Source organism: Tinamus guttatus, unplaced genomic scaffold (assembly GCF_059628265.1).
Source record: "Tinamus guttatus ecotype Peru unplaced genomic scaffold, ASM5962826v1 Tinamus_guttatus_pri_ptg000423l, whole genome shotgun sequence".
NCBI lineage: Eukaryota > Metazoa > Chordata > Aves > Tinamiformes > Tinamidae > Tinamus > Tinamus guttatus.
The window spans coordinates 3,910,928-3,933,588 of record NW_028288957.1 but is presented as its reverse complement, the minus strand read 5'-3'; the positions used below and the strand labels follow the sequence as shown (position 1 = coordinate 3,933,588).

The 22,661-nt window shown below is 44.9% G+C and overlaps 1 protein-coding gene across 1 annotated transcript in view; it reads left to right on the top strand.

Annotated features, from left to right (window-relative positions):
• The window catches only part of LOC104571280 (extracellular matrix organizing protein FRAS1-like), a 138,016-nt gene that overhangs the window by 74,562 nt on the left and 40,793 nt on the right, over nt 1–22,661 (top strand). Inside the window, exons 20-29 of the mRNA XM_088531641.1 lie at nt 4,604–4,756; nt 6,720–6,866; nt 10,123–10,269; nt 11,507–11,647; nt 11,784–11,924; nt 12,070–12,216; nt 12,871–13,138; nt 14,309–14,393; nt 16,970–17,296; nt 20,923–21,076. Coding sequence (XP_088387767.1) covers nt 4,604–4,756; nt 6,720–6,866; nt 10,123–10,269; nt 11,507–11,647; nt 11,784–11,924; nt 12,070–12,216; nt 12,871–13,138; nt 14,309–14,393; nt 16,970–17,296; nt 20,923–21,076 — 1,710 coding nt within the window. The remainder of the gene's footprint in view (nt 1–4,603; nt 4,757–6,719; nt 6,867–10,122; nt 10,270–11,506; nt 11,648–11,783; nt 11,925–12,069; nt 12,217–12,870; nt 13,139–14,308; nt 14,394–16,969; nt 17,297–20,922; nt 21,077–22,661) is intronic.

Here is a 22,661-nt window from a genome sequence, read left to right as displayed (position 1 = left end):
TTCCCATTATCTTTCAATATGCTCTCCCTGGTCCCTGGAAATGTGGGACATGCAAGCTTCAAATTTCATTCATTCAAAAAGAAACCCTCCATTTACCACCAACAAGGATTTTTCTGGAGAAGGATTTTCTTTGCTGCTTCCTTCACACTGTGTGCTTTAATTATCCTTCTTAGGCTGCTGTTTCTTGTGAATTTGGTGAGGTGTCATGGAGAAATAAACATGCTCCCCAGATCTCGGGAGGTTAAGCAGAACTCGAGGGGCCTGGCAGTGATGAGGACTGGCAATTGGGAAGAGTGGGGCCACTGGGGCATTGCGGAGGGCACGGGTTGACCTGGAGACTCCCTGCGCTGACAGGGATGAATCAGCAGGACAGGACCTTGCCTGACTCTCTGCACCGCAAAGCGGCTGCGCTCTGGTAACGCCTCCTTTCCTTGCACATTAAGCAAGCTTTATTTCAAAGCCCAGCAGGCCATGAACACTGGCCACTCTTTGTAGAGCTGTCTTCTCAAAGCAGGAACGTGTTTTCAGGCTTATTTCACCGCGGCTGGAGTGGCCGCGTGTACGATACAACACGGTAAGAGGATAAGGAGCCATCCTTCCTCCCCCAGCTCTATCCCTGGTCTTGCCATGTGACTTGCTCCATGGTAGAGAGGCCAGTGTACATTTTTGCTTGGTCTTCGTAACCTGTGGCCCCTTAATGTCTGTGTGCTTTAGATGCAGTGATGTTCCTCTATCTACCTGACATAGAGGAACAGTGTTATTTGCTACCTTGAAAAGAAAACTCTGGGCTTTGGTCTTGGATTTGCAGTTAAAAGTGTGTTGCTCCTTGTGCCACACTCGGGCCTGGTGTTTAAGCAGATGATAAGTGTTGCTAGTTCTGCTACAGATAAAGAGCCTGTTAAATTTCACTCATTTGCCTCATTCAGCACTGATTGGACGGCTAAATTTGCCTTGGCAGGTTATTAATTACCAGCTAAAGAGCAGCTGTCCCATAAAAGAAAACAGTGAAACCCCTGACACTTGCCTTATACACTATTTGCATGAGAATCTAACAAAGCTTTTTCCTTTGCTTCCCCAAGCAATCTTTTTTTTTTTACAGTTATCTTCCCATCTATCTGCTATTCCTCGTCCTCCAGGCAGAGCTGTGTGGTGACTTATAGGCACTGCCGTGCATTATAACCATCTGTCAGACTTTATAGACTGTGGGGAGAAATCTTTCACAGAGGATGGAGAAAAGCAACTGTCACTCGAAACCATTGCCTGTGAATGAATGTTTTTATTGTGCATGTTACCCGAATGAGGGCTGGAGCATTCACCTTGTTAACCGAAAAGGAAAAAAGTCTCATTTTTAGCAGTTTAGCAAATGAGCCTTTCAAGTGTAAGCAGATGAATGATAAAATGGCATCAGATTTTATAGGATCGGTGACTTTCCAAGCTCTTGTTGGGGTACAATGTATTTGTGCCAGTCTTCTGGAGAGTGCTCAGTTTATGAATTTTATTTTATAGTTCAAGTGTATGCACAGGAGCGTGTGCATAGTTTTAGCCATCCTCTGTGGAATCTCAGGTCTTCTGTGTTTTGTGCTTTCCCACTTTGTAAAGATTATTTGCTTTCTCTCTCCCTCTCCGAGTTGCTCATGCGAGACAAGTTAAATTTCAGTTACCAATCTAGGATGTAGCACCATCATTAAAACTGTCGTCCTGCTCATAACACCCTATATTAATACTAAAAAACTGTTTCTGTTTTGAAAAAGTCCCATGCCTGCCTCGAGGTTTCCTCCTTGCTCTTCTGAGTCAATGGAAGCATGCAGCAGATGAAGCAAGAAGCTTAAAAGCCTGGTAGGAACACTGACAACAAGAAATACACTCAGTTCCTTGTAAAATTAATGCACTGCTGGCGTACTCTTAGATACTGATATCATCCCCAAGAGCTGGAGTCTCCCTGAGCAGAACAAGAGTGAGGCTTAGCTCCACTTAGTCACTGAGGTGCAGGTTCCTGCAGAAGTTGCCAGCTGAGGAGACCTAAAGACCAACTCCCCACTTTGATCCGGGCTCATTTGTGCCAGGCACCATCTACCTGGATCTTCTGTCCAGAGAAGCTCTCACCCCTTTCAGAAGGTGCCAGGCAAATCCTGCAAGCAGGATTTCACTTCACTAGGAGTTCACCTCACTAGTTTATGTGGCAAGGTTCAGCTGGCTCTTTTTAGGAGGCAGATGGAAAACCCCTGGAAGAAACAACAAAACAAAAATCCCGGTCAGTTCTAGGTGGCTAAGAATGAGCCGAGTCAGCCACAGTGACTTCTCTTTCTGGATTTATTGCTGCATGCAGACACACCTGTAAATTACATGTGTTTAGAGTAGTGTCTTGTTGTAATCCTCATACCATACCTGAGTAAGTATAATGTGAAACTCGAACCAGGGAAAAATGTTCAAAAGAGCCTTAGGCAGGAAGGTATATTTGAACAATACAAGTGGTTGATTGTTTTGCTAGTGGAGGAGCTGAGCGGTCGAAATGCCTCTGCTTTCCTTTCTGAGCATTCACAAACACTTCAAAGATTATTTTGGCTTCCCAAACAGCTCCTCTCTGCTTGTGGGCAAGGAAACAGTTTGTAGATGCTTTTCCATGTAAGAAGGGCACTATTTTGTTTACATTTTTTTGCACGCTAAGAAAAAGCTGCAGTGTGTGTGGTGATGCAATAGCTGTGAAAACTGCAATCTGTGAATCATGATATTGTGCTTTGCACCATATCACCTGCTTTATAGCAAGATGCACGATATTGAAATGTTGCACAAGGTTTTGAATTGGCAAAGAAGAGCAGGCTGAAAGGGTAACAGGGAGAAGTTTTGTCTGGAGAGTGGGAAGCAGCTTAGTAATCTTGAAAAGATGAATGGGAGGCAGAAGAATCCAGTCTGGATAGTGGAGGAAGTCTAAAGGAATTGGGTAACCAAAGTGGCTGTCAGCAAACATGCTGGGCATACAAGGCCAGGTACCTCCCAGGGTTGCACCCCAGCTGAGCTGCAGCGAGGACTGCGAGGGAGAAGGCAGGAACAGAAAACAAATATGGATGTGAGATATTGCTGAGAAGCATCGAGCAAATGCTCTCCTCCCCTCCTCCTTCAAAGGGAGCCTGCTGTGAAAAATTTAAATGATTTTTTCCAATACAAAGTCCTTCAGTTCTTCCTTTCCTCTGTCGCTGGTTTCCCGAGGCCCTTCAAATTCAGCACCAGTGTCAGGGCTTTTTTTGCCAATGTGTGCTCTTTGATCTCCAGGTTTTCAAAGGAACAAGAAAGGTATGGACTGATTTATCATAAAACAATAAAAACAACAAAAAAAGACTTCTTTCAACATATAGGATCATAGATAGAGGCTTTCAGGAGGAGCAGCGTGTGCTGCAGCAGCACCTGGTTTTGTAGAGACTTAAGACTTTTAAACTTGACTTTGGGATGGTCATTTACAGTAGATTCTGGTTATTTGGGCTCCCTACATTTTCTCTCTATCATTTTACCTCTAGCCCCCGTTCTGACTCAGCTTTAGCTCCCCTGTGGCTGTGAATATCCTCCCGCCAAGTCTGCAAAGTGGCAACAGGGACTGCACAGGTCAGAGACTGTGAAGCCAGGACGGGGAGGAGGCAGCTGCTTTGAGGGCCTTGCACACTGCATGTGCTCGGGGCCGGGTTTATCTCCGAGCTGCGTCCGTGCTTCCTGCCCGGGGTCTGGAGGGGCTCCTTGGGTGTAACGTTTAGGAGAAAGCAGGCTGGGGCTCGACACTAGCTGCTGCTGCAGCTTTTGTAGGGGTGGATGCAGAATTCCCTGGATCTCCTACGTGACCCACCCTGTCTTCAGCTCGTAAAATTAGATTGCCTGACAATCTCTAGTGATGCTCTCAGGAGAGTCAAAGGACAGAAAGCTGAGCCACCACTAGAAACCTGACAGGAGGCCAGGTACTCAAATCAAGCCTCATTATTACATTTCTTTCAAGACAGTCGTCATTTCCTTTATAATTTTCTGAATTACCGTAATGAGGATTAATTTGGCTTCCAGGTTGCCTTACACTGCACTGTTGTGCATACAAAAGGCTGCTTGTAAAAGCTTTTGAAGCGCCCAAGTTCAGAGAGAGGTCAGGAGACATAAGTTTCTGGGGGAAAAAAGGGAAAAGGTTTCAAGGCACTGTCATGCAGCTCTCAATCCAGCTTTTTGCTTGGCTTTGAGGTATGCTGCAGCCTTTCTGGGATACAGATGTCTCATTTGTGTAGGAAACTCTGAACAGTAAGAGCCGTGAGAGAAGATGATGGGCTATGCAGGTCATGTTCTTTATTTTGAAAGGGTGGGAGCAAAGGGGAGCGAATGCCTATAGCTGGCAGCATGGTTTTGCTAGAGAAACTTGTAGGTAAACACACCTAAAACAAAGAAAGGATGAGGAAAGCAGAGCACTTCCAGCTGCCTTCTGGCCAAGCTTTTCCACGTCAGTTTTAAGAAGGAGGGAAGAGAAGATGCTTGAGCGGAGCTCTGAAGATTCCTTCCCTCGTGTGATCCTTGGTATTTCCCCATGGCAGCTCTCGGTTGTTTACCTGTGGTCACAGTCTCTGTTCTTCTCTGCCTCTTCCAGACTGCCATCCGCTGTGCCGTGAGTGCGTGGCCAACCTGCGGGACACCGGCAGCGTCTGCCTGACGTGTCAGAACGGCCGGCACTTGCTCCTGGGGGATCACTGCGTTCCCGACTGCCCAGCCGGCCACTACGCCCGGAGCGGGGCCTGCGCGAGTGAGTAGCCCCTGTGGCAGCTGCCAGGCGAGACCCTGCGTGGAGCCTGGGGGGTCCTGCCTGGCCGACGTCTGCTGGGTGCCTGGGGACGCTCTCGCTGCGCTGCTCCTCCTCTCTGCCTGGCTTTAGACAGCGTGTTCTTCAAGGCCAACACTTGGAGGCCACTGTAGGAATACTGTTAGGAACTGTAGTGAGTACCAGAGTGCAGTATTTGTGAGGACAAGGTGAAGGTGAGTGGCTGTATCTCCTGTTGCTCAGAGGTGATGGCACAGAGAATAGGGTGAGGGTATGCTGAGTTGTGCGCTGTCTTGAGGCTGCTCCTAGGAGGAGATGGGCCGTTTATCCACAGTCACGGATCATTTCACGTGTCCTTCACTGAGGCTCCAATTTGTGCGATACCAGCACAGTTCTGGGATTTTGGTCCTTAAAGATACTTCCTGGACATGTGCTGCAGCCACAAACTGAAACGCCAAAAGTTCCACAGGACCTTAAGGAAAAATTTCTTAACAGGGAGGGTGCCAGAGCCCTGGAACAGGCTGCCCAGAGAGGTTGTGGAGTCTCCTTCTCTGGAGATCTTCCAAACCCGCTTGGACGCAGTCCTGTGCCACGTGCTCTAGGTGACCCTGCGTGTGCAGGGGGGTTGGACTAGATGAGCTCTAGAGGTCCCTTCCAACCTTAAGCGTTCTATGATTCTATGATAAAAGACAGACCACTTAATGTCAGAAACTTTTCCAGAAGTCAGCAGTTTGGAGTGGAGTGTCCCCCTTTATAGGGTCTCCTTGCACCTTGCCTGACGTTCACTGAGCATTGCCTTGCTGCAGTAACGGTCCAAAAGGCAATCATTGCTCTGGCACAACAAACCGGCTTCATCAGCTCGCGTGACAGTAGACGCAGCGCTCCGGCTGCATCTGGTGGTGGATTGATAGCTCATTCCGTTCTCTAGCTGTTGGGCCTTCACCTGTCCCTGAGTCTGCTGCAGTTTTTGTTCTTCTTTATGGTCTCGTCTTTCGATCTTTGTGCTGTTCTGCGTTTCTTGGACTCCTCCTAGAAGGAAGTAGGTTGCTTTCCTTGTTACGTGGCCCGCAGAGCCCAATGCATCTTAATCTGAAAATGGAGTATTGCAGGTTATTTTAAGAGAGGCAGATGAAGACGAGAAATTCTGCACATTAAAGTCAAGATCTAGAAGTCAAATTTGGTCCCGCTACAGGAAGCGGCATTGTCTAACCTTGTCTAAATGTTAATGGTTACTGTTTCAAAGAGCCTGTCAAAGATTTCAGGAGTTGTGTGTTTATTTACCTGCTTTTAGCAAACAGAATCTCTGAGCTGTATGAATTTTTCTCCAAATCATTTAATATCGAAGACTCCTGAGAAAGAAATTCTGCCTCCCTGGAAATCCAAAGCTAGGGACAACATTTCCTCCATTTGGTATGAAGTTTTCATTTAAAAGCAGTGTTGCATTATTCAGCTTGTCAAAGCTCATATTGCATTCTATGCTGGTTTTTAAGATCTCCAGCACAGTGCAGTGCAGTCACTCCTCTTAATTTTCTGCCCACTCTCACGGGTGAATTTGGCCTGATGGATATAATGATGCCATCGTTCTTTAGGTAAAGACTCATCCTGAAATTGAACAGACAAGTAAGTTGGGTCTAAGTTGTTTTCCCTTTCCAGAAGGATAATAGGGTAGATTGGCCGCAACCACTGCAGGATTCTAAATCTCTTGAGTCAGATTAGGAAGCAGAAGGACTGGGAGAAGAGAGGATGAGGACGTGAATGAGAGCCTCCTGCAGGTTGGAAGGGGCTCTGAGTGCTGACCTCCAATAGCTCTCTCAGAATTTAGCGAGAACTTGGGATACTTAGTGTTGCTGTGCTTGGTCTCTGAGCCTGCTTCTGCTGGACCCTGTGGAACCTGCTTAAAGATCTGCTTTTCCTTGAACAGAAACATCTGCTCTTGCTGTCTCTGCAGGATGTCACCCCTCATGCAAAACCTGCAGCGGCGAGGGCCCTTTTTCCTGCTCTTCCTGCGACAGCAGCCTGGTGCTCTCCCACAGCAGCACGTGTGTTCCCGCCTGTTCCCCAGGATACTACAGAGACGAGAGCCGGACCTGCAAACGTGAGTCTCTTTCCAAGCCATCTCTCCTTCCCCCAGGGTAATCCCCAGCCTATGTTTTCCTGCTCCTTTGCTACTGTTTCTATAGCTGGAAGACTTCAGGTGGCTGAAAATTCAGAGTGAGTTGACAGAAGTTGCTGCTACCTGAGACACGGAGCCTACAAGAAGGCTTTAGGTTGGAACACAGTTGCAGTTTTGTTATTGACTTCAGAGACAGGAGGCCTTGGATTTCATGGAAAAAAAATCTGCCAGAGAGCTTGTGTAAAGCTACCTTGTCCAGGCAGTACATAAAGCAGTGACCAAAAGAACTGGTGGACTCCAGGTTTTGTGAGAATATGACATGGTTAGACCAGTTTTAGCTCTGCTAAAACCTCAACACTTATGGCAAATTTTTCCACTGCTGAAAACTCCAGTAGAAATTAGGTGCAGCCAGGTAGACACATCTCTGGCTTAGGTAGTCAAACCGTGGTGTTTTTATGTCTGATGATCTGATGCAATTAGTCTGATGCTAAGTCCAATAATATTTATGTCTGTGCAAGCTACCATACCTTGTGAATCACCCAGGTGTTTCTTTACTTTTATTATTTTATGGTTTTTTTGGCCTTGACATCAATTGAGTTATTCCTCACATAATTATTGGACTTGATGTTCCAAAATGCCAAATTTTATGACCCAGAGAACTAAAAAAATACTAAAATGCCTTCTTAAATTGACTCACTATAATACACACACCTAAAAATAAACGAGTTCTTAAATGATTTGCTTGCTCTGAACCTGAGCACTCAGATCTCTTAAGTCCTGTGTTACAGTAATTTAAGTTCCCCTGATTTATGATAGAATAACTCCATTGCTCTGCACCGAGAGTAGGTATCAGTGTCATCCTATCTAGACCCAGTTTCTTTACTAATGAAGTTTGATAGGAGGAAACTGATATGGTTGTCAGCTTTACTTGGCTTTTGTTGAGATTTATTGTTCTCTGGAAACTAATATTTCCATCGTATCAGCAGAGAGGGAGGCACCTTGCATTAAGTTCAAGGAAATAGCTGGAAGAATTTGTGCTATTCTTCAGTTGGCAGAAAAAAAAGAGGCTATTTAGTAATTAAAAAAAGGAAAGTAATATAAAAAGGAATAAGAAGAGCAGAATCACAGGATTCTCACTGTCCTGCCTACTATCATGCGAGTTCTACAGGGTGTTCACTCTGCCCTCCCGCTGCCTAGATTTTCTTGTCACTAGTCCAAAATAGTTTTCTTATTAATGAAAATGCCCTTTCCTAATGAAAACTTTCCCACTGCTAGCCCCCCTTAGGACATCCTGCTGCAAGTGGAATGTTCCCGGGCACTGCGCCCTTCCTGGATTTAGGTTAGTAGCTCAAATGCAAATAGATTTTTTTGCAAGCAAACTCTCACTACAAGGAGACGTTTCTAATCTGCTGGCTGGTGAATGGCTTTTTAAGAAGTGTGTGGCAGTTGTGGCAGGAGGCTCAAGGCAAAGTGTGTTGGGGCACTGAATTTTTGTCATTCCAATTGTCTCTTGTGCCTTTTTCGAGTGAAGTACTGCTGATAAGGCATGTAGGTGCAAACTGTGCCAGGCTGCTGCAAAACTACCACTTGGAGGTAATGAGGATTGGTTAATCAGAGGTTGGCTGTCAGGTTGAGAAATTTGCTGTCTCTCTGAAGTATATCGGAGTCGCGTTGCGCTTTTGAGGAACTCAGGTTTGGATTAGAGTTCAGAGGAATGCTGAGTGCATAGACCTGCTCTCTGAAAAGTTTTTAAGCTCACTGAAATACTGGCTGAGGAACAGGGCAAAGCTTAACAAGCTCTTTTGGGGTTTAAAAATGTAGGTGTGGAGTCATGCTGATAAGAAAAGCAGATATGTTTGCTTTCAAATGTAGTTTTTGCTTACTGTTCAGGAATGTCTGTCTGGGTCACTTGATTTCTGTTGATGTTTTCTGCATACCACACTTCATGTGGTGAGTTTTGCCATGCTTTTAATACTTTCACAGCATCTTATAAATAGTAATTATTCCATGTAATATTCATGTTGTATTCAATTCCAGCTAATAAGTTAGCTGCAATGAGACTGGCACTAAAGCACCTGAAAACAGTTGCTGGGTTTTGCTAGAAATTCATTTGTACTTCAGCAAAATCCAGGCCTTCTGTGACATTCTTGAGATGAGATAAAGCAAGTAATTGTTTTGAAGGGCACCTTGCATTGGGTTTCAACAAGAGCAATGTGCATATTTTCAGTTGTGTTTCTGTATTTCGAGGTTTGCGACCGTAAAACTCAAACCTTAAATGAAAAGCAGAGGGAAATGAATTTCCATAAATAGCGTATTTTGCCATTGCAGTGTTTGCCAGCACAGGAATTACAGGGTACAGGGTTTTTTTTTGTGTAAAGCAGACATGTAAATCCACATGAGTTTTCTCCACATGCAGTGGCAATGTGCTGTGAATCCTTGGAAGTGGTTGATTATTTTGGAAATTCTTTGTCTCACCAGTATCAGAGTGGACTTTCAGCGCATGGGGCAAAGTGCTGGGAAATATTTGTCAGTTCTTCACAGTAGTATTAAATCCTCTGCTGTGAAATAGCTAAGAGCTCTGATATCACCAGGTTACTAACATAACTCCTGCAAAGTTCAGGCCCTGGGTGTCAAAGAGGTGAGTTGAAATATTCTGAACCTCTGGACTTTGATCTTAGGTTCAGTGAATTCCCAAATTTAGTTTTTTCCTGGCCTTCCTATTTGCTTCCCAGAGTTCCAAAATGTCAAACTGTCCAGCTACAGAAATAGGAAAAAAAATGTGAAATTTGGTGGGCCTGTGGTTCCCCCAGGGGTTGCTCATTTGATTGGAGCCATTCATTATGGTCTCTAAACAGGTGTCTTAAGTCTATAATCATTTAAAACATAGCACGCTTAAAAAGAACAACAGTAGCAAAACAAGAAAATCAAAACAGAGACAAGGAGAGCTCTTATAAGGAGATCTGAATTCAATTTCATCCTAACCTTTGCAGAGGAGAGAAAGAAGCAGCGCTTAGGAGCAGCGTTATGAAGGTCTATGAGGAGACACAGAAGTCTTTTTCAATTTGAGGGAAACTTTACATTTTTGAAGTTATCAGGAGGGATGCAAGAAGCAGACACTGAAGTCTCCATGGGGGTGTCTCATGACCTAGTGTAGAGAAGCTACAGGAAAAAATCATTTTTACTTGTGCAGTTGGCTGGTACCTCAATAATTACAGTTATTTCCTTTCTCTTTCCACAGCTTGCAACAGCCAGTGCCTGAGCTGTGAGTCAGCCGCAGGCTGTACGTCCTGCAGAGACCCTGCTAAGGTCCTGTTGTTTGGAGAATGCCAGTACGAGAGCTGTGCCCAGCAGTATTATCTTGATTTTTCCACCAAGACGTGCAGAGGTGAGAAATACTTTGCTGGCTTGAAGAAAAAATAATAATTGCAACAAACTGGGCTAATACTTTGTTATAATCCGCGGCATGATCTATAGAGGTGGCCTGCTATAGAAAGCATGTGCGAGGGGGCAGCTGCTTAGTAACACACCACTTTGGAGGTTTTTGTAGTTTTCCTCTTTTTCAGGAGGCTGCTGTCACATACTTCTACCTTTCAGTGAAAAACAAGATTATTGCAAATCCGTCTCTTGTAAATGATTTAGTAAGTGAGCCAGCAAACTTTTCAGGAGTCAGGTCGTGCAATTCCTTTAGTCATGGCTCAGCTGAATAATGAGTGAGCTTACCAGGCCCTTCTTTTTTTAGAGTGCTTGTAGGGCCTTGTGTACTTACCTGCTTCCCTTTGACTTACTAAATACTGCATGGCAGGATGACTGCAGCAACAACATTTGGGAGCAATTTAAAAGATCCATGACTTGAAAGATTTCGAGAACTCCCAAGGAGAGGATTCATTAATGGTAATAAGTGAGGATAATGCGGGCATATTGCAGAATGCCACTACCTGAGGATTTAATACAGTCACTTGTTGTTCAGTGTTTGTTTCTACCTGGTTCTCTCTCGTATCCAGACCTAGCTTAACTGTGGCACCTCTGAGGAGGAATAATGCAAGGGCACCTGGAGATGTCTGTGATCCCAGCGGTACCTGCTGCGTTTCTGGCCTTCTGACTCCTCAGAGTGGCACTCCTCGGAGGGCAAGGGACAGTGGTTTCATCCTCTTGTGGTCAGAGTGGTTAGAACAGCTTTGAGGATCCCAGAAGGTGCTGCGTTTGCAAGGGACGAGATTGATCAAGTGGGCTAGATAATTATTAATGCATTGGATAACTATTAATGAACAGCAAACCCAGAGTTGTAAGAGAAGGAGCCTCGATGCTTTCAGGGTAAAATCAGGGTCTACAAGCTACGGAGCTGCACCCGTGTCACAGGAGTTTGAGTGCTGAACAAAAGCTAAGCCAGCTGGAATCTGGCTTGTTAAGTTCAAGAGGTGGCAAAAAAGGATGTGTCTTATGTTGTAAGAAGTCACTCAGTACAAATTATACTTTCTTTTTAGTGTCTGTTGAACAGTTCTTTCTCTGCTGTTTGGGCTTACACTCCCCTAGCTCGTAGGTCCCAAAGGTGCCCCTCAGTGTTTGTGCAAGTGAGCTAATACACCCTGGGGAGGGCTGCCCTATGTTAAACTCTCTTTTTCCAGAGTGCGACTGGAGCTGCAATGCTTGCAAAGGCCCCCAGAGGACCGACTGCCTGCAGTGCATGGATGGCCACGTTCTCCATGAAGGAGCTTGCCTGGAGCAGTGCCCCTTAGCTTTCTACAGGGAATCAGACACGTGCCAGAGTGAGTTCTTCTCCAGCTTTGCTTCTAATCACTGATAACAACATGTTTCTCTACTTGTCTCCAGCGTGTGCCTGTCTTGCACTCAGAAGGCACGTGCGTTCAGGGAGCAGCTGAGCTCTTTCTCCATGACTTCTAGGGTGTGATGAGCGCTGCCTTCAGTGTCAGCAACCGGGCGAGTGCAGCCTTTGCGAAGCCCCCTTTTTCCTCCTGGACACTCGTTGTGTTCTCGACTGTGGGAAGCGATATTATGCAGAGGATGCCCAGCGAAAATGCACAGGTAAGCAAAACAGGAGCGAGGTGGCCGAGAGGGATGGGGGTTGTGGTCTATTTTGGTGCACTGCTATCTCTCTCAGAAAAGTATGGGCAAACAGGAAGCAATTCTGGTGCTGTGTTAATGGGGTTCTGCTTTTCATCTGATTCAGCTTGTCCTCATGGATGCTTGGAGTGTGTCAATGACAGCCTGTGTCACCTCTGTGACAGCAGCACCTTTCTGAAGAACAAAATTTGTGTTTCTGCCTGTGGCCAGGGTTTCTATGAAAATGTGTGGACCAGAGAGTGTGAAGGTGAGTGTCACTTGTGGTAAGGCAGCTGAGCTGGCAGACTTCCAGCACACTTTAGGATCAAAGATAAATGTTTGTTCAGAGATATTTTTGGAACTGTTTTGCACAGTGTTTTGTTGGCCACAGAGAGCGGGCAGCTCTTTCACTACAACTCTTTTACTGTATAAAATGTTCATGAACATGGATTTCTAATGGAAATTACCCGTTTTGCATGGGATTTTTCAGTCACAGCATTGTATTTTCCCTTATCATCGGTATAAAACAACAATAAAAATGTCATGGGGGAAATGCATTTTTGAATCAACTGTAGTATCTTTTACGTGTTCCTATCAGTACATGGACATTTATTAGTTCATTTGCAGAGTTTGTCAGTGTATGCTGGTTTTTAGTTTTGGTGGTGGGAACTGAAGATGGAAAGTATGTTGCCCAAGTCCCTCAAAATCATAGTGGGGATTATTTGGGTTTGTCTGCCTTTTTGAGGTGGTGATTGTCCACTCAGCTCAGTGATGAGCAAGGCTTGAAAAGAATGTGTCATTCCATCATCTAACAGATGGTATGGACAGACATGGGCATCTTAAAGACAGACAAGATGCTAATACTGCCCATGACTGTGAAATGAGAGACACGTTTTCGGTAATATCTCTCCCTTCTCTCTCTTTTTAGATGGCAAGCATTTGAGTTTCCGAGTGACCGATACCCTCACAGTAGGGATTGGTGGAGTAAAGCCCCTAGACCTCTCCTTACTGGAGGTGCATGACACAGGTGGTGACCCAGGACAGCTCTTGTTCCACATGGACAGTGCTCCCTCCAACGGCAAACTGGTGATGGTGGCGAATGGGAAAGAGGTGCAGCTGGGGAAAGGCGACCACTTCAGCTACAAGGATGTGAAGGAGAAGAGAGTCCGCTTTGTGCACAGCAAAGAGAAATCCAGGTGACTAGGGAAAGTCTTTCTGAACCCTTCCCTTTAGAAAATAGACATATCTTGAGACCAGGCATTCCCTTGTCCTGTGGAAATGTTCTTATGGTGAAATGCGTATCTCACAGCTGCTAAAAATAGTACTGCTGTATTTTGGAGATACTGTGCCATAATATAAAGCATGGTGCAAAACTTTTCTATATATGATGTAAGTTTTCACTGTGATGCAGCTGCCAGTCTGTTGTGCTTTGGGGATGCAGGGTCTGTCTTGTCTTTAGAATACTCTTTTTGGATGATAAATACTGGCATTTTGCTGGCTTTTATGACAATTTCTTGATACTGTCATGAAAACAAATGTCCCTACTGTGCATGACAGCATAAACTGCTGCTTTGCCTGCAGCATGTGCTCCGTTCGTTTCTTGGGACCATTAGAGGTGCTTAGCACCTGGCAGTGCTTGCACTGTGCGTGTATTGCAAGGAAGCAAATTCCTCCTGGCTGCCAGGCAAGGAGCCAGTCATACTGCCAAATTCTACACTCGCTTTACAGCACCGTAGAACCCTGAGACTAGACTGAAATCCACATAGTTTTCTAGATTTCTGCTTGCCTGAAGTTCCTTTGACTCATTATTTTCAGTAAGACTTTCAGAGTGTCCTTCTGATGGCACGGATTAGCTAATGCTCACCAGATTCAGGACAGCTTGTTTCTCTTCTGTCTGAGCACTGCAATAAGTATTGGGATCTTGTCTTGAGAAAAACAGGTTTTTTTGTGTTCAAGGTGTTTTGTTCAAGGGCGGCATTTTGAAAAAATAAGTAGGAAGCAAAGTTGCTAAAGACTGGGGACTGCTGTGTTGAAACCAGATAAATGGCATTTTTCTTTAGCAGAGACTAGTTGACATTTAGAATCAGCGCTTAATCTTGGACAAATTATCTATGTGGGTAACACATAGATGGAAATGAGGGTGTGTTATTACATCCTTGAGAAAAGATGACAGTATTTTATTGTATGTTGTGAATCTTCAGAAAAGATCCTGTAAAGGCGTAAGTGCAAAAACTTAATCTAAAGCATCTGTCACTATGTGAGTCATTTTTACTGAATGTATAATAGTTTATTGTTATTGTATTCTGTGAGAGCACTTAATTCATTTATATTATCCTGTGTTTTGGCGTTTCTGGGGACTTGTTTAGGAAAGGGCAGTTTTCCCTGAAGGTCAGCGATCAACAGTTCTTCTCCCATCCTGAGGTGGTCAACATTCAAGCGCTTTCAACACAGGTAATAAAACAAATCTTGCAAACAACCTCAATTTTTATACCTTTTGGACCCCTGCTTCCTCGCAGTGATAGCAAAGGAGCTGGTTAGAGCAATAGCTGGTGTTCAGGTCACATTAGACTCAACTGCCACCTATTTGCAAGGCAGTCAAGAGCAATTTGAAAGAACGGGACTGGGGTAAGTGAATGAAGAAGCTGGCCCATGTAATTTTACTGGTGTGGGGATCGTGATGTGCAATCATAGAGCAATTATCGGTGCAGGCTAAAGAGTCCCTGCTGTTTAAATTATTCTTTGGATCAGTGGATGGTCTAGTGGCTCAGTTCTCTTACTACAGGCCAATTGAATGATGATTGATCCCTATGGTAGGGACACTTTGACAGTTGAGAGCATTTACTTAAATGCCCTGTTCCAGGGCAGACAGAAATTAAATGAACACGGGTGCTTTGAAAGGCACTTTTTCCATGTGTGTGTGTGTCTCAAACTATTCAACGCTGTAATCAAGTTGGTGGCACTGTCAAGTGTCCCTGTCTTGTTATTTAAAATCTGTGGCACACGATTGTGTAGTGGATAGAGGCAGTATGTACTGGACTCCTTTTCCAAGAGGGGTCTCTGAAAGACAAATCAAGAAGAGGTGCATGAGACTTGTGTGCCGGGGAGAGGCAGCACGTTATAGAAAAGGTGAGTTGTTCAAAACCAGCCGAGCTGCATGGGCTCAGAAAGGCTTTTCATCCCACCCCCTTGGAGGTTCATCATTGATCTGAGCTGCTGGCGATGTTCCTGCTGTACTCAGCATGAAGCGCATGGTGGTACCTGCACTTCCAGACACAAAGCCACCTACCACTGGAGTGATTAAATAAGTTAATTTCTTAAATTACTTCACTGTAAGGCTGAATGCTGCATCAGGCCTGTCAGTAATAGGGAGTCAGTGCTAAAGAAAAGAAGGATGACAACCAGGTTTCCAGTTGTAGTCAAGCCATATTATGTCCCTGCAAGTGTCTATGGAGCTGACTTGCTCCCTGCATGCCATGGTGGAAGGATCCAGTTTAATGCATTTAGTGTTTCTTAGCGGCAACAACTCCTTGAGTTGCAAAATCTCTGTGGTTCTCAACTAGTCTCGAGACTTTGCAATGCATCTTTCCATACTGGGGACCTAAAGAGGTGGTAGCTTATTTTTAATTGCATTTTATTGTTTTTACAGTTATATTTTGTATTAGTACTTTCATAACCTTAGAAACTAAAAGAGTTCCAGTTTGACCTTTAGTGCAAGACAATCTCAAGACTTTGGTGCTGTTGTGTGTACATTGATTCTGGTTAGTGCTGAAATCTTTGCTCAGTGTAATCTCTTGTTTACCCCAGCAGGACTGCACTTAAGGAAGAGCTGCAGTTACTGCCCCAGAATACATAAGTGAAGTTTAATAACAGGAATTTTGCCTGTCAATCCCTAATAACCCTGATCAGTAGTACACAGGTGAGGTGGCAGCAGTTAGCTCTCTGATAAATGTTCCCAGGGATTTGACTTTATCTCTGCAGGATCAGCCCCACTCCCAAGGCAAGATATTCCTGATGGTAAATGGTGTTCATTGAGATCAATAGAAACTATAGATTTAAACATCTTCACAGCTTTCTTGACAATTAAGTACTAAGAAACTGGTCTGAACCTTGAAAGATATGTCTGCAGCTGATTTTCTCTCTTGGATGAGTAGGGCTCTGTGGACTCTTTGAAAATACATAAGCAATGATGCTGACAGCCAGTCATCAGAGCAGGCATTTTGCTTTGCTCTCTTTGAGGTGGACTTTATCAGTTCCAGACAAACAAAAACATATCCTTTGGTGCTAAGTGATTGACTCATTTTTACTTAGAAGCATTATTCAAGCTTCTTCCTCTCACTTTGGCTCGTAGCTGTGTAAGTCACTCTCCCTAGTCTGGCATTCATTAGTTTGTTTTCCCTGCTCTACAGGTGATTTTAAGCAGATGCTCTTCTGCATGTGCAGGTTATTTTGTGTCTTATTTTCAAGCATGCATGTTTTGCAAGAGATCCAAGTGGATAATATATGTAGGAAATATGGTATATCTGTCCTCTCCAACCCTGAACTTGTTATTCACACGAGAAAGTCTTCAGCATCTTAAGTGTCTGCATTCCAGTTGGGCCTGCTGCCATGTATATAAAGTGTAGTCCCTCCAAGATAGTAGAGATCCACATCTTCATTTGAATTTCCATGGAAAGTAATAGAGCAAAACTGTGTCCCTTGTCTATTAACCATGCAGACAGCAAAGGAAATACAGAATCTGACTGAAAAATAAATTGCTTTCTTTATAAATGTCCTCTTTTTATTTTTGCTTGCTATAAGCTTTCTGTGGCATGAGAACCTCTTCTGATACAGTTAAGTCAGTCTAAATTGCTAGATATTCTTAGATCTGACCCTGTGGGAGGAAGTGTGGAGAGTGATTCCCTGATGCCTAGAAGTTGGAGGCTTGCAGAGAAGAACTACTTTCTTTAACCCCACATCTTTCTTTCCAGACTATTTTGATCAAATTGCTATGGCTTAGGAAACAGCTAAGAGCTGCTTTTGTGTTTCAGGCCCCATATGTGCTCAGAAATGAGGCCCTCCTTGTCAGCCGAGGGGAGACTGGAACTCTAACAGACGTGTTGCTGGGTATGAGGGACGGTGACAACCCTCAAGATGTCGTGCTAATGGTTTTAGAGCCCCCGCGTCACGGGCAGCTGGTGAAACTCTCCGGGGACTCGGCTGCTGCAGTCCACATGTTCCACCTCGATGACCTGGCCCGGGGACTCCTGCGTTACGCTCACGATGGCTCGGACAGTCGGGATGACACGGTGCTTCTGCAGGTGAACGACGGGTACCACTTCCAGAACATCCTGTTCCACATTAAGATCACTCCCAAGGTATGTGCTATGACCTAAATTCTCTCAGGCAAATGAAGGGTTTAGAGAAGACCCACTGTATCCCCGAGATGTTGCACATCCTGCCTTAGCGACAGGCCCTGGCCAGAGAGAGTGGAAAGTGGTGGATTGGTGGAGGTTTGCAGGTCACCTGAGTTTCTGGGTTGCAACAGGAACGGTTCAGCTTGGATTGTGCAGGCTTCAAAATTCAAGGGATGCAGTTACTTGATGCACGGTTCTCTGGGAGGTACAGATGAGAGTTTGGTTGCCTGGAAAGGGCAAGGAATTTGAAAAAGAGTAGCCTGGGGACAGAGAAGGCTGGAGAGGTAATAAAACTCACCACTGGGTTGGTGCGAATATGATATGGGAGGCAGATGCTCACTAAAGTTCTTGCATCTGAATGCAAACAGGGAATTCGGTTGGTAATTTACAGCACTGAGGTTCTAGAGCAGATTTTAGATAAGCAACAGTATTTGAACTGCTCAAGCAGGTGGATATGTTTGTGAAATGGGTCCATTTCAGTCTGGATTTGAAATGAGCATTGGCACTGACTTCACGGATGGCAGTCAGACTGCTCAGTGAAATGAGGTCAGGAGAAAGGCAAGGCAAGGAAACCCCTGTGGAAAAAAAGAAGTTCCTCTGTGTGAGGATGTAACTCCCCAGATGAGGAGGCTGGAGTCAGAGCTGCTGTGTGAGGGGAGATGGGTTCACATGAAGGTCAGACAGGTTGGTTTGGTATTGTAATAAAATTGGCAGAAAATCTGAGAATTTGCTTATCTCTTGGTGAACGTGAAGGAAGTATAAGAAAAAAAAATACAGCTACCACAGAAATTGTCCATTACTGGGACAGGAGGAGGTGGTGCTACCTATCTTCTGTCTTCTTTTCTGCTATACTGGAGGCCTGTCCTAGCTCCTTGGGCCTGGGAATTTTAAGGAGGGCTCACAAGCACTGTGCCTCTGTATGTAGCTAGCACACAGAGGGGCCATTTCGTTTGGACCCTGTGGGGCGCTTGAAACAAGGGTAGTAATTAATGGTAATTAGTGGCATGACTCACCCCTCGGTCTGGAATCAGAAGGGCTTGCTTAGAAGGCTGGCTCGGAATTACTCAGACTTCTGGAATAGGCCGCCCTGCCTGCAGTTTCCTTACCCACACGCAGCGCTTTCATGGAGCCTGAATGAGATCAGCACTGTGAAGTGCTTGGAAACCACTTGGCTGTAGCACTTGTGGGGGTTTTCTTTCTTTCTTTTCTTTCCACTATTGATTAGGCAGCAGCTTATTGTAAATGCCAGTGAGGGTGAATTGCTGAGTACAGTCTCTTACAGTAGCCAATTTGGTACTCTCTTGTCTCCCATTATCCTCCCAAGTGTCTGAGTGCAGCACTCAGCTCTGGAGAAGAATGCGGGCGGTGACAGAGGCCAGCGCAGAGCTGGCAGCCCCCCAGCTCCCGCCTCATCCCTGTTGCCCGCTTTGTGCTCTCGCCGTGGCAGGTGAAGGGCCTGCAGGGCTTGTTTCTGAAAAGGTGCTGGTGAAGCACACTTGCAAAGGCATGATTTTTTCAGCTGAAGACCTAGAGGTGTGGAGGTTTGGGGTTTGCTTTCTAAACCCAGGTTAAGTACATGGAACTTTTACATCCGAATGGTTTTACATAGTACGGACCAGTGTGAAAAGACATTTCTAGGATTCCTTTCTTACTGGGCTGAGAGAATATCATTTTAAGGCATTAGTCCATAGAAGCGATGCAGTGTGAGTACAAAACCATAAAAGAAGGGAGAACATAACCTTTCAAGTGGTATGGATGAGAGGGATTTGTTTACTTGTGATGGATGTGCCTTGCTTTCTGCAAGGTGTTTTTTTTAGGTCCCTTGGGCTGCTGACAACATGATTTTCCGCATTTGCCCCTGTCCAAATGCTTCATTTGATACACTGCAGCTGAACAGCTGGCCTCTATTTTGGGAGCCCTTAATAGTGTTTTGCACTGCCATATACTTCTGTTGATGTTCTCTGCAATTACAGTTTCTGTGAAGTTAATCTGCGACCTGCCGCTGCTGCTTATTTGATGGAAAACTGCTTTCCCACCAGTGGTGCTCCAGCGAGGAAGAGCGAGCCCATGTCCTGGAAAACATGGTCCTGGGTGCCAGTACAATCGAGGGGAGGTCAGGCCTACTCCCATGCTGTGTGTCCCTTGCTAATGGCAGCATCATCAGCAGTGTGAGGAGCTGAGCGCAGGAGGAGGGCTGCTCCGGGACGCTCCTTTGGAAGGTTTCTGGGATAGCACGAGGCAGCGAGTCTTGCCCCGTGTGGGAGCAGGTAGCTGAAGCGCTGAGCAGAGGGGTGCAGTAGCCTCCGGGCACTCCAAAAACACCTTTCCTGAGTAATTAAATCCTTCACGTCTGCCGACTGTGCACTCAGGCTCCAGTGTAAGAATTTAATGCTGAACGCTGGGTGAGTGTTTAGATCAGGCAAGAACCTGTGTGTGCAAAAGGATCACCAAGCAAAAAGAGCTGTCTCACGAGTGCCTTTGTATTAATCAGTGCGAGCACAGCATCAGCACGGGTGGAAGCACTATTAGAAAATGCCAGACTTGTTTAATGTGGCCAGTGAAGAAACATTTAATCATTTCGTTACTGAAAAGCAGAGGGGAGCCGTGTTTATAGAAAAACTGCGGCCTTGTGTTTAATTAAAATTTATTTAGAAATAGTTTATTTGGAAACAGTGTGACTTTGCCTGTCATTCTGAAGTATGGTGAGTCCCTTCCTTCCTTCCTCACCCAGTAAATCCAGGGACCACTCTGACCTTTCCAGGTCACTCGTCTCTTGTTGTAGAATTCCATGCTTCTCTTAAGGACCCATCTGTGTGTTGCTGTGATCTAATCAAAAAGGTCAGAGGACAGTTATTCCATGTATTGACAGGGCTCTTTTGGATGCAGCTAGGTCTGGTTTCCTTCTTTATAACCCTTTGTTTTTTAAAAGCAAGCCTTGTGCTGATAAACTGTTGACTTGGCCCAACCTAAGCCTGGCTGGCATTTAAAGGTTAGCACTGTTCCGAATCGGTGCAGATTGTATGAAACGGATGAAAACTGGCTAGCCAAAGTCTCAAAGTGGAGAGGGGAACTCGTCCTTTAATGTGTTCCTTTCTCTGAAGTGCTCTCAGTGTCTCTTTTACAGGTTTGGAAGAAAAGTAATGAGTTGCTCATCAGTTCCTGGGGTGACATATCACTGCTGGGGTAGTAGATGAGGAGGAAGGTGATCTCTTTTATGGAGCAGTTAGGATTCTGACAAGTGAGGTGTGAGTGAAGATACCAGAGGTGTCATTTGTCTGTTCTTTTGAATAGGTGCGAAGCCTGTTGCTTTACAAGTAAGCTTGAAAGGTGTGTATTTTTAGAAATAAAATGGAAGGATAAGAGAATTCAAAGGCTTGGTGGACAAGGTCAATTCTACAGAGGGAGAGTTAATTCCTGGGGATAGAGGTTAAAGATTAAGGTGCTCTTCTTGGAACAGACTGCCAGGGCCGAATGCATAAGGAATTCCCAAGTCCTCCGCCTCATCCTTTTCCCTTCACCACGTTTCCAGCGGCACGGCAGAGCCGACGTTGAGCTAAGCCCTTTCCTGCCATTCCCCCCACACGCAGAGTGCCGGACGCCCTCGGCTGGTGACCAACTCGCTGGTGTGGGTGCCCCGGGGCGGCATGCTCCAGATCTCCAAGAGGATTCTGCAGGCCGAGATTCCCGGCGCCCGCGACTCTGAGATCATCTACAGCATCGGCAGCGACCAGCCGAGACACGGTAACTTCCTCTAGAGTTTTACTGTCAAAAAAGAGCTGTAGTTTGTTGCTTTCTCTCCCACACATCCCCGAGTCTCCCACCACTAAGTAAGGTGGATTCTTCTTCTGGGCAAGAAGATGTCCAGACATACTGGACTGTGATCCTCTTGTATCCTCTTGTGATCCTCCCGCTGTTTTATTTGCAAGCAGCAGCATTTTTTCCATAGGATACTATACTGAATAAGTGAATAAATATTTGGTTTCAGAACAGCACAGAGTAACGTCTTTCTCTGGAAACTACTGAGCAAATTTGCCTTAAGCAATTGAAGAACTTTCCAAACTCCTTCACATTTGATTTTTATAATGGAAGATGTTATTGATTCAAAAAGAATTGGGTGAGATTTGCATTCATCTATAATTGTCATCTCCAAACTCCTGCTGAGAGGCCCCAATCTCATATTTCAGGGTAACTGCGTTCACAAGTTGGCAACTGCTTTTCCCGTCCTGTAGAACTGCAGCTTTCAGAATATCCTCTGGATCCAGGCCAAGAAGGGTGGGAGGGAATGGCATTTGTGAGCGAGATAGAAATTCAGAGAGCTGGGTGGAAAAGAGGAGGTGTTTTATGTGAGGGGCGGAAAGGAGCCCTGAGCAGAACAGAAAAATTATATTTTCCTCATCAGAATTATCATTTTCTTCACTAGGATCATGTCTATAAATAACATGGTTGGAAATTGCATGAAACGGTATCACTGCTACTAATTTGCTGATACCAATAAAGTTATTGAGTAACTTTAACAACACCAGCTGTGTGCTTTTAACTTTTGCTGTAAGGATAGGCTTGTTTCCATAACAGCTGCCAGTATTTGATGGAAACACAGATTACGTTATTCTTGCAATTTACAAGTAATTAATTCGTATTCCCCCTTTAGTTCTCCGCAGATGAAGGACGATCTTCTCATTTTTAATAAGCATTTAAGTGAAAACAAGAATTTTCCTCTGAGGAGTGTGTCTCCTGCCGCCTTACTCTAAGCAAAACCTAAAATTTTATGCTTGTATCGTCATAATTATCTCTTCTGCAATTAATTGCAGTAACACGAACAGGTTTATAGCTCCAGGTGAGAAAAAAGCAACAAGAATCAATAATCTTCAGAGTTTCATGTAAAATACTATTTCGCAGAGCGGAAAAGATCAAGACAGAGAAATGTAGAAAATGGATCCTTAATGAAGGAAGGTTTATCTGCCTATCTTATTATGTGACTCATGGAAAAGATATTTGTACCTGTAGAATCATTGGATTTTAGATAAGAAATAAACCCATTTCAGAACCAGCTACTACATTTCTGGAACAAAAGTGCGTAGACTGTGAATGCTTCTTGTCCTTTATTTCAAGACCTTGCAGCCAAATCAAAGGGCTCTGATGGCTCAGAGAGGAGCAGGGAAGACCTCCATCTTCCCAGATTTTTCTCTTCTGCAGGGTTGATTTGCCTTTGTGCTGCAGGTACCAGGGAGCAGTGACTCTTCCTCATGACCTCTCTTTGGTGAGGCTCTTGTCTTGTTGCTAGAGATAGGATCACTGTCCTCTCTGGCTCTCCTCTCGGCATGTAGGA